Below are 11,301 nucleotides of genomic sequence, written 5' to 3'. Positions count from 1 at the left end.
GGTTTTGAGCTCATCTTGCAGCTCCTTGGCTTTCAGCAGGACGGTATTAAACCTTCCTGAAAAGATAAGACTCAACCTATTTTTAAACATACCCAAAGAGGACATTCTAGTCCTCTGTTCCTTTGTTAGACAGGGGAGATTTTTTCCCTTTCTAACCTCACCACAGGTGAACTTTCCTATTACTAACCTGAGCCTTCACGTTAGAGTTTGGCTTAGTTTGCTCAGTGGAAATGAACTGCTGGTCATCATTAGCCTTCTTCTAAACTGTACTTCCATCTGTCCATGATGAAATTATAACAATTAATTAAGAGATTTGGGTATAAATCAATACATTTGGAGCTAGATGCCAATGGAATTACTGACAAAACACTGCCACCTTTCTTTTTTTCATACCTTTCTATTTCTCTACCATGAGCTCCCGTACATTTGAACACACATACAAACTACAACAAATGTGCACAGTCACACCGGTAAATTAAAAACACATCCCTGAAACAGCTAGTTAACATTTAGATCTTGGCCCTCACTATTCACATCAGGCAGTAATAGTGAACGGCACAGACACTGGAGCCTACTGTCTGTGCTTAAATCCTGGGTCTGGGACCATGGGCATATTTTGTAATCTCCCTATATGTCTATTTTCTCATCTGAGGAATGGAGACAATAATAGTATCTACCTTATAAGACTGTGGAAAGGATTCGTGAGTTACTATATTAAAAGCCCTTAGAATGGTGTCTGGACTCTAATCTTAAATGCTATACATTTGTTAGCTATTGTTACATCCTCCTTGCAGCAAAGGGACATTCGGAGCCTCGATGTTACAGAAGGCAAAAGTCTGAGAAAGAAAAGAGTAGGACTCAAGTTTAAGGGGAGTGAATAGCAAGAAGAGCAATCAAGGTGAGAATTTTTTTTTCTTTTTTTTTTTAACATCTTTATTGGAGTATAATTGCTTAACAATGGTGTGTTAGTTTCTGCTTTATAACGAAATGAATCAGTTATACATATACATATGTTCCCATATCCCCTCCCTCTTGCGCCTCCGTCCCACCCTCCCTATCCCACCCCTCCAGGGGGTCACAAAGCACCGAGCTGATCTCCCTGTGCTATGCGGCTGCTTCCCACTCACTATCTATTTTGCATTTGGTAGTGTATATATGTCCATGCCTCTCTTTCGCTTTGTCACAGCTTACCCTTCCCCCTCCCCATATCCTCAAGTCCATTCTCTAGTAGGTCTGTGTCTTTATTCCTGTCTTACCCCTAGGTTCTTCATGACATTCTTTTTCTTCTTAAATTCCATAAATATGTGTTACCATACGGTATTTGTCTTTCTCTTTCTGACTTACCTCACTCTGTATGACAGACTCTAGGTCTATCCACCTCATTACAAATAGCTCAATTTCGTTTCTTTTTATGGCTGAGTAATATTCCATTGTATATATGTGCCACATCTTCTTTATCCATTCATCTGATGATGGACACTTAGGTTGTTTCCATCTCCGGGCTATTGTAAATAGGGCTGCAATGAACATTTTGGTACATGATTCTTTTTGAATTATGGTTTTCTCAGGGTATATGCCCAGTAGTGGGATTGCTGGGTCATAAGGTGAGAAATTTAAAAAGACAAAAAGCAAATAAGAGAACAAAAGCTACAGGGAAAGAGTAAAAGCAGACATTTAATGGGGGGAAAGGTAGAAAGAGAAAAATATAAGGTGAAAAAAAGAAAAGTAAAAGGGAAACGAATAAAAAGGTGGGCATGAAAAAGGGAAGAAGAAGAAAAGAAGGACTGAGGATAACAAAGGAGACCAAACATTAGAAAAGACTCCACTTTCAGCTTGAGCTGGGTATCAGAAAAAGAAAGGAGTGAAAGAGAAAACAGAAATGTTGGAACACAAGAGATGGGGAGAGGGGAGATAAGAGCGGTAACAGGAAAGGCTTCATTTGCAGCAAGGCCTCTTTGTCTTTGAATTAGGGGAAGTTTACATCCAAAATTAACACCTCTGATCTTCTAGACTTCCTTCCCAATTTCTCCTATTGCCTTAGAGTCTGCCCCAGACTTGCCCCCTAAGGTTTGCCCTGATGAGCTGTCTGACTTGCGTCTGGTCCGCTCTACCGACAAAGCCAAGATGCAGTGATCCAATCTTCACTTCATTTTCACTAAATACTCCAGCCATACTTATATTTACACTCTCTTCCTTCTCCAAACCGTCAGAAACCTATAAAGGGAGCTGGTATTTCAATTTTTAAAATTATTCACCTTGACGACATCCCTCCCCCCGCCTCCTCTGCTCTTTTGGGGGGGAGGGGTGTCAATTTAGAACCAGAGGACAAAATGATACAGTGCTGCAGGGGTATGCCGCTTTTAGGACTACAAATTTTCCTCCCCACCAAAGGGAATTAATCACCTAATCACTTGAAAACAAGAGAGAGGCTGGCTCTAGGTATAAAGTAGAATTAGGATTTTAAAAATACTTTTTCTTTTAAGTATTATCATTATTAAATTGCCTATTTGGTGCAAATAAGCCTCCCTATTGGAGAAAGTCGAGAGACCTTAAAGGGCCCTCTAAGCAGATGAAGTGGACGGACCGCGAGCGTCTCCTCACGCGGGGGTGAGCTTGGGCCGCCGCCGCCGCCTCCGGAGTCACGAAGCCAGACGCGGCGCGTCTCCGCCCAGGACTCGGGAGACTGCAGCAGCGCTGCCGCGGCCCCGGCTGCTCCTGGAGGCTGGGAAGAGACGCGACTCCTGCAGACACGTGACCTCCTCCCAGCCGCCGCTTCCCGCGACCCAGATCCGTCCCCGGAACCCGCGCTCGGCGGGGCGGGCCGTGGGACACGTAGCGACGGCCCCAGTCCCTGCTGCGCCCCGGTGCGCGTGCATTCGGCGTAGTTTTCCCCTTGGTTCACGCGCCACTGGCAATAAAGAATGTTTCGGGGATCACCCGGGAGAATGCAGGAAGGAAAGACGTTTGGTTTGCCATCTATCTACCTGTATATAGAGAGATTAATATCTATTCTCTCCATCCCCGCCCTGGCAGACCCGAGCGGCGGCAGCGGGACCGGAGACCCGGGAGTCCCGCAGGACGCGCTTTCCCCCCGGCCTCCAAGGCCCCTTGCCGTCCGCTGTTCCAAGCGGCAGGGGCAGTGCGCAACTGCGGGCACCTCCCGGTAACTCTCACTAGCAGTGAGTCATGCTCCCGGGGTGGCTCTGGGGAAAGGTAGCCCGGCTGGTGCTGGCCTGTGCTTTCCCCGCGCCGGGCGCCGCGGCTGCAGGGCGAGCGCGCGCGCGCACGGGTTCCCCGCGCAGTGATGTGGCAAGCAGCTGCAGGTCGGATCACGTTGCTGGCCCTGTGCTGGTACCCGTTTGAGACAAGATTAAGGAGGGAGGCTTTGGAGGTGCCAGCGGTAGTAAACGTGGGCTCTGCACACTCCTGGAGTCGCTTATCACATGAGGGGGGAGGGGGCGGGGAAGGCACGCAGCGCCACCCGGGGCGCGGCGGAGTTTAGCCAGCGAGTGATAATGTTGCATCGCTTTCCGCGGTAGCCCCTCTCGTGCCACCCCATCCTCTCCCCCTCCCTCACTGCCGCGTTCCTCGGGGAGCGCCTGAGGCCCCAAACGTCGTCATCTGCGGCTGTGATTAGTGGCACCGCAATTCCAGCTGCTGCGGGAAGTTTGGGTGGCCCAGGGACACTGTGTGGCCGAAAGACACTTGGATTGCGACATTCTGACCCACTGGCTACATTTTCGTTTATTTTAAATCCTTCAGGGAGCGGATTTCAAGTTGTCCCCTTTCGGGGCAACCTCCAATCAGGGCTAAGGGGTCCCCGCCGGCAACCGAGCGGTGAGCAAACAAGTCTCCAAATTGTCCTTTGGGACTGAAGTTGACCCACCGCGAATTCTCTTTCTCTTTCCTTTTTCTGGTCCAAACCAATAGCACAGTCGGTGGAAAAGCAAAAAGCCACGTTCACGTTCCTGAACCGCAATGACGGACGGATTGAGGGAGTCGCACTTCCGAGCCGAGGAAGCCCTGTCTGCCCTGCACCCCCCGGCGGCCCCCCCCCACTCCCCCAGCTGACTGCACCGCCCTCGGGAAGATGAATAGCTTGGCTGAAGTTGTTTTTCCTTTCCGGTGGCCCTGATCAGGTGTCCCCGCCCCCTCCCGCCGTTTGCCCTCCCTCGCAGCTTTCTCCAGACGCCCCCTCCCGGCCCGGCCCCTCCTCCCCCGCCCCCCTCCGGGCTGGACCGCGGATGGTACGTTCCGCACGTGAGCTGGGTGCTGGTCTGGCCGGCGACGCGCGTGCCCTGTGGCCAAACACTGCCCGGAGTGAGAGCAAACTACCAGCGCAGTGGGGCCGGCGCGAGTGTGCGTGCGTGTGTGTGCGTGTGTGTGCGAGAGAGCGAGCACGGTGGGAGGAGGGGACCAACCGCTTCACACTTTCAACACTGCACTGAAGAGGGAGAGAGAGAGAGAGACTGGAGACGTACAGATCCCCCCAAGATCTCCCAAAGCTACCGTCCCACAGATTATAGAACAGAACCCCAAAAATCGAAACAGAGGAAACGGACAGCGGTGGAACATGGACGAAGGAATTCCTCATTTGCAAGAGAGACAGTTACTGGAACATAGAGATTTTATAGGGTAAGGTGCACGCACCCTTGCGAATATCTGTCTAGGCTTCAGTTTGATTTTTTTCTTCTCCAGAAAGTGGTATGGAGCGGGCGAGGGCAGAGCCCCTCCCCGAATGGATGCCTGATGCTGATTTCTGTTTTGCAGACTGGATTATCCCTCTTTGTATATGTGTAAACCCAAAAGGAGCATGAAGCGAGACGATAGCAAGGTAAGTGTAAGTTTCTGATGTTCCCCATAACCTGCCTGGATAGTTAATTAGGGCCATTGATTTCACAGCGAAGCTCTACCCGCAAATATATTCCAGCTTCCCCGACTGTGAATTTTAAGTGGTTTGCGGGATACTCTCAAGGGGAGATTAAACATCATACCTGAATTTAAATTGCATTTCAGAACAGTCCAGAGGAAAGAGTTGTCTTGGGCATAGTTTCTCACAGTTTTTTTTTTTTTTTTTTTTTGGTGGTGGGGCGGCGGTATTGTAATATCCAGTAAATGAATGTTTAGCTTATTGTTTTCTCTCTTCCATGACTCTCATATATTAAGGATACCTACAAATTACCGCACAGATTAATAGAAAAGAAAAGAAGAGACCGAATTAATGAATGCATCGCTCAGCTGAAAGACTTACTGCCTGAACATCTAAAGTTGACAGTAAGATGCAGATTTTTATTCTTTGCCGCTCTCCAAGGGCGTGTTAATAGCCTGGTACTACTCCCAGAGATATAAGAATAAATGTAAATATCAGATTCCTTACAACCTGTGCTATAGGGTGCAGGAAGAGTAGGTGTTCACAACTGAAGGCAAGAAATCATTTATAACCTGTATTGTGGAAAGCTCAAGAAGTATAGGAATAGTACTTCTTTGAAAGTGTTTGCTTAAGTTGCTGTGCTGACTGCAGAGCCAGTGAAGCCAAATGTGTGTTTTTAAGTCACCAAGTGCCCCCTTCTTTTTTTGCACTGCAGACTCTGGGGCACCTGGAGAAAGCGGTGGTCTTGGAATTAACTTTGAAACACTTAAAAGCTTTAACAGCCTTAACGGAGCAGCAACATCAGAAGATAATTGCTTTACAGAATGGTAAGTCAGTTCAGGGAGGCCAGCCCACCCCGAGGAAGCCGGGCAGCCCACAGAGGAGCAGTGTTAGGACTCTTCCTCCAGCCCCACCTCCTTCCTGGGGCCCACGGGCTCACTTTCATTTGTTAAATTGCTTACACTTTCCCTTCACTGGAAAGTGCCCATTTCCCGAAGCATCCTAAAGGCTTTCAGCCGAACTCAGAGGAGTCAGATTTGTATTTAAAGTGGCGGCTGCGCCCTCTCCACTTCGGTTTTTCAGCGGGGAGTAGGGCGCCTCCCCCCCTCCCCACTCCTCCCACCTCTGGGCAACCGGTGGCTTATATCACTCGAATACGGAGGAAAAACCGAAATCACTTTAGTCAATGCAGGGCCCACGTGATAAGCAGATGTTTTAACGTCGGTATTTTTCTTCTTGCCTCCATTCCTCTGTTCCCCACCCCCGCCCCTCACCCCTTCCTCATCCTAGGGGAGCGATCTCTGAAATCGCCCATTCAGTCCGACTTGGATGCGTTCCATTCGGGATTTCAAACATGCGCCAAAGAAGTCTTGCAATACCTCGCCCGGTTTGAGAGCTGGACGCCCAGGGAGCCGCGGTGTGTCCAGCTGATCAACCACTTGCACGCCGTGGCCACCCAGTTCTTGCCCACCCCCCAGCTGTTGACTCAACAGGTTCCTCTGAGCAAAGGCACCGGCGTGCCCTCGGCCGCCACCCCCGCCGGGTCCGGGGCCGCCCCCTGCCTGGAGCGCGCCGGGCAGAAGCTGGAGCCCCTCGCCCACTGCGTGCCGGTCATCCAGCGGACTCAGCCCAGCGCCGAGCTCGCCGCCGAGAACGACACGGACACCGACAGCGGCTACGGCGGCGAGGCCGAGGCCCGGCCGGACCGCGAGAAGGGCAAAGGCGCGGGGGCGAGCCGCGTCACCATCAAGCAGGAGCCCCCCGGGGAGGACTCGCCGGCGCCCAAGAGGATGAAGCTGGATTCCCGCAGCGGCGGCGGCCTGGGGGGCGGCGCGGCGGCGGCGGCGGCCGCGCTCCTGGGGCCCGACCCGGCCGCCCCGGCCGCGCTGCTGAGACCCGACGCTGCCCTGCTCAGCTCGCTGGTGGCGTTCGGCGGAGGCGGGGGCGCGCCCTTCGCGCAGCCTGCGGCCGCCGCGGCCCCCTTCTGCCTGCCCTTCTACTTCCTCTCGCCTTCGGCGGCCGCCGCCTACGTGCAGCCCTTCCTGGACAAGAGCGGCCTGGAGAAGTACCTGTACCCGGCGGCGGCCGCCGCCCCGTTCCCACTGCTGTACCCCGGCATCCCCGCCCCGGCCGCCGCCGCCGCCGCCGCCGCTGCCGCCGCCGCCGCCGCCGCCTTCCCCTGCCTGTCCTCCGTGTTGTCGCCCCCTCCCGAGAAGGCGGCAGCCGCCGCCGCCGCCGCGACCCTCCTGCCGCACGAGGTGGCGCCCCCTGGGGCGCTGCACCCCCCGCCCCCGCACGGCCGCACCCACCTGCCCTTCGCCGGCCGCAGCGAGCCGGGGAACCCGGAGAGCTCCGCTCAGGAAGATCCCTCGCAGCCAGGAAAGGAAACCCCCTGAATCCTTGCTCCCCTTAGAAGGGACCCGGGTTCACGCGGAATCATAATAAGTTAAAACACCCTTAACGTTTGCAAGGGAGGAAGTGTAAGAGATGCACGACGGGCTTAAAAGAAAACAAAACAAAACAAGCAAAAAAAAAAATACCACAGGTGTTTTGTGTACGTTTGGAGTTCCTGTTTTGCTCATCCCTCACCGCCCACCAACCTTCACACACTAACGTCCCTTTCTTCTCCCACCAGCTGTACAAGAACCTCATAGGTATTCTTTTTTCTTTAAAGAACTCCCCGTAATAAGTTTTGCCTTCTTTTAGGCCACGTTCCATTGTCTTTTAAAATATAGGACCGAATTCTCGATGAAGTGAGAAGGGTCTGCTCTGCGAGTGAGCTCGCTGAACCAGGGTAGGGGAAAGGTGGCGGAGGAGCTGACGTGGAACCGCAGGTAGCTGCTGTCTGCCTGCGTCTCAAAGCTGTCCTGCTTGCTTTAGGAAGATTTCCACAAATAGAAGGAGGACCTTTTAAAATTCAACTTAGTCTTCAGTATTTTATAATGTTCAGCTTTTCAAGAGGCGTATATTTTTCAAAGAGGAAGCGGTGAGGATGCAGTCGCTCACGTTGCAACCTGTTCTGAAGTGGTGTGAATGGTGTCTCTTAGTAAGTTGCGCTTGTTTAAGGAGATGCGGAGTTGGGCCAACGTCAGAACTAAGTCAGGGAAGGAGATGGATGAGGAAGGCCAGAGTCATTCTCAGTACATTTGCTAGCACTTTATTGAGAAATTGACCGTGAATCAATTAACTTATCTTAATTTCATATATATATATATATATATATATATATATATGAAATTGAGTGCATCTGTTTTCACCCTGTCATTATTTAATCCATCATGTTTCTAAGTTTGTATCATCTTGGTGTTAAAAAACAAAGAATGTGCGCTGAACTTTAAAAAAAAGAAAAAGAAAAAGAAAAACAAGTCCGAACTGATTTATCCTATATTCTGTTAATTCACAAGAGTGGAGGAGGAAAGCATTAAACTGGTCCGTTTGGGTTGGAAATGCTGTAAAGATGTGGAATGAAGCTCTGTGAGGCCTTCCTATCTCCAAGTCTATGTATTTTCTGGAGACCAAACCAGATACCAGATAATCACAAAGAAAGCTTTTTTAATAAGGCTTAAACCAAGACCTTGTCTAGATATTTTTAGTTTGTTGCCAAGGTAGCACTGTGAGAAATCTCACTTGAATGTTATGTAAGGGGTGAGACACAACAGTCTGACTATGAGTGAAGAAAATATCTGGGTCTTTTAGTCAGTTTGGTGCATTTGCTGCTGCTGTTGCTACTGTTTGCCTCAAACGCTGTGTTTAAACAACGTTAAACTCTTAGCCTACAAGGTGGCTCTTATGTACATAGTTGTTAATACATCCAATTAATGATGTCTGACATGCTATTTTTGTAGGGAGAAAATATGTGCTAATGATATTTTGAGTTAAAATATCTTTGGGGGAGGATTTGCTGAAAAGTTGCACTTTTGTTACAATGCTTATGCTTGGTACAAGCTTATGCTGTCTTAAATTATTTAAAAAAATAAATAAACACTGTCTGCAAGAAACCAGCTGGTTTAGAAAAGTTTAGTATGTTAAGATAAACTAGAAATTATCTTTATATTCTAGTATTTTCAGCACTCCACAAATTCTATTACCTAAAATAAATATTGCCACGCTATTTTGTGATTTTAAAATTCTTACTAAGGAATAAAAACTTTAATATACGTACGCTATGAGATTGTCTAATAATTAAAAAGACATAATGGATGCTCGGATAGTTTTAAGATAATCTATGAATATAGGGATAAAAGTCATTTAGATTCTCAGATACACAACTTTATTTGTCACTGGCTTGATGTCACACATTTGCAATCTCTTGCAAGCCTCCAGGCTCTGGCTGTGTCTACTTGCTTGTTCCCAATGTATCTACATGAAAAGTGCAAAAGAAAAACCTACCAGTCACTTCCATGGTTTACGTTAGACCCAGTTTGCTAATGTTTTTATGACTGACAGAGCTTTTCATCTTTGACACCAGGTAGCCTCTGTTGTGTGGTCTGGTGCTTCTCTTTCACTGGATCCCGTATAAATACTCTATCACTTAGGGGTGGTTAATTTCTTGGTATATTTTAGCTTCTTAGCCTTTATAAAATAATTTTCTTGTGGGACTTTATCATGGAATTCAAGGAACAGAAATAATTATTTCTAGACTGTTCTCAAGTTTATAATCAAATTTGTGATTTGATACCAACTGTGCAAAAGATTGTCAATATTTAGTTTCAATAATGTTCTTCACAAACCCCTTGATTTTTGAAAGGTGTTGAAACAATAGTCAAAATTTATGAGATGTAGAAAAAGTGCTCCCTCTGCTGACTTTATGGCAACCAAACTGCAAGTCATAGAAAGTGGAGCCGGAAGGAACCTCGGAGATCAGCTGTCCAGCCCCTGCCTTTTAAATATGAGAGAAATGAAGCCCAGAGATATCAGATATCTTCCCAAGGTCACAAAGCTACCTGGAGCCAGCACTAGAGACCAGATCTGTTGTATCCCCCAGTCAGTGACCTACTTCCCGCTGCAGCATCTTGAACCAAATAAACCGAATTTGGGCAGCATTCGTGAAACACCACGAATAAATCACAGGAAAAGGAAATAAAAATTAACATTACAAAACCATGTAGGATTTTTGAGCATTGTAAGTTATTGAACTTTAGAAAAATATTCTGTCCAAACCAGAATAATGGAAAAAAGTAGCATTTTAAATATTTTGAGCTACATGTTAATGTCATATTGTAATCATGTGTTTCATAGCCAAAAAAGACGCAAAGTAAGTCAGAGGATAATAAAATGTTTTAGCATTTATATGATTTTGGTATAATAAAACAAAAAAACCTTAGGGTTGGACCAGATTTTATAGGTTAGTTGTTTAGTCCAAATGCCTCTCTACTAGCATGGTAATAGGATAAAGTTAGTGAGAATAGAACTGCAAAATAATATTGTCTGTATTGCATCTGAAAAATGTTATTTTGGTCATTGATTTATTTTAATGAACCAAAAGACTGGAATCATTATAATTTGCTAAGGAGGATTCTATGCCGAGAGCGGTCAAGTTTAGCCTAAACCCTTTGTATTATATGTGATTTTTCAATATATGACAAATATGAATCTTGAGTCAATAATATTTTACACGTATAGTATTATACGAATTAATTTTACGTACACAGATCTCTTAGCAAAGTTTATATTGAACTGATAAACATCCTTTCCTCCCGCAAAGAGCTAAGCACGTTTTTAAGGCACTAGACACTACATTTTAATAGCTCTTTAAAGTATGGCTGGAGTTTTAGTTCCTATCATTGTGAAAACTATTTTTCATTTAGTTCTCTGTTACTAGCCATACAGGCTGTAAATTTTGTTATTGCCCATCAAAAGTGTGTCAAAGAAGCCTCAGGCTGTTCCTGTCTATGTCACAGGTCGATTCTGAACCTCTCCACGGGAGGTGATTGCCATTTGAGGTTCTGCGAAGACAAGGCTGGGCAGACTAGGGGCTTTTACTTTACACAGAAATGAACAGAGCCCTCATGAACGAGTTAAGCCCATTATAATGCTAAAAGCTGGCTGTACTATTGTGATCATAGTATTTTATTTCAGAGAGCAATCTGATGTTTTTCATTAAACAAAAATTCTTAATTTATTGGACCCTCAGATCAACATATTTAGGCCCACCCATTGTTCTAACTGTGCTGTTTTAAATAAGTTCAAAATAAATATACAGTGCATGCCTAAGTCCAATGTAAGTTCCAGTTTTTCATAGAATTTAATAGGGGATTGACATGGAAAATTATCACATATTTTCTGTGATTAAGATGGGATTTATACTAAAAAACATGTGCAGCATGTACTTTAAAAAAATGCTCCAGGGACCTCCATGGTGGCGCAGTGGTTAAAAATCCTCCTGCCAATGCACGGGACATAGGTTCGAGCCCTGGTCCGGGAAGATCCCA

At 47.2% G+C, this 11,301-nt stretch overlaps 1 protein-coding gene across 1 annotated transcript; it reads left to right on the top strand.

Moving 5' to 3' along the window:
• The first annotated feature begins 4,413 nt into the window (after positions 1-4,413).
• BHLHE41 (basic helix-loop-helix family member e41) lies at positions 4,414-9,025 on the top strand. The gene is made up of 5 exons (XM_081248762.1): positions 4,414-4,635; positions 4,771-4,834; positions 5,167-5,274; positions 5,586-5,697; positions 6,161-9,025. Exons 1-5 carry the CDS (start codon positions 4,574-4,576, stop codon positions 7,264-7,266), a joined length of 1,452 nt encoding a protein of 483 aa, XP_081104888.1. The 5' UTR covers positions 4,414-4,573; the 3' UTR covers positions 7,267-9,025.
• The last annotated feature ends 2,276 nt before the right edge of the window (positions 9,026-11,301 follow it).

This window comes from Mesoplodon bidens (assembly GCF_964165515.1).
Source record: "Mesoplodon bidens genome assembly, chromosome: 11".
In the NCBI taxonomy this organism is placed as follows: domain Eukaryota; kingdom Metazoa; phylum Chordata; class Mammalia; order Artiodactyla; family Ziphiidae; genus Mesoplodon; species Mesoplodon bidens.
This window is presented reverse-complemented; position numbering and strand designations above follow the sequence as displayed.

What these genes read in the sequence shown, in the direction of transcription:
- BHLHE41 (XM_081248762.1), top strand. Translation starts at nt 4,574, where the DNA reads ATGGACGAAGGAATTCCTCATTTGCAAGAGAGACAGTTACTGGAACAT. An exon ending in GAACATAGAGATTTTATAGG is followed by an intron (nt 4,636 to 4,770) that starts GTAAGGTGCACG and finishes TCTGTTTTGCAG; the next exon opens with ACTGGATTATCCCTCTTTGT. An exon ending in TGAAGCGAGACGATAGCAAG is followed by an intron (nt 4,835 to 5,166) that starts GTAAGTGTAAGT and finishes TCATATATTAAG; the next exon opens with GATACCTACAAATTACCGCA.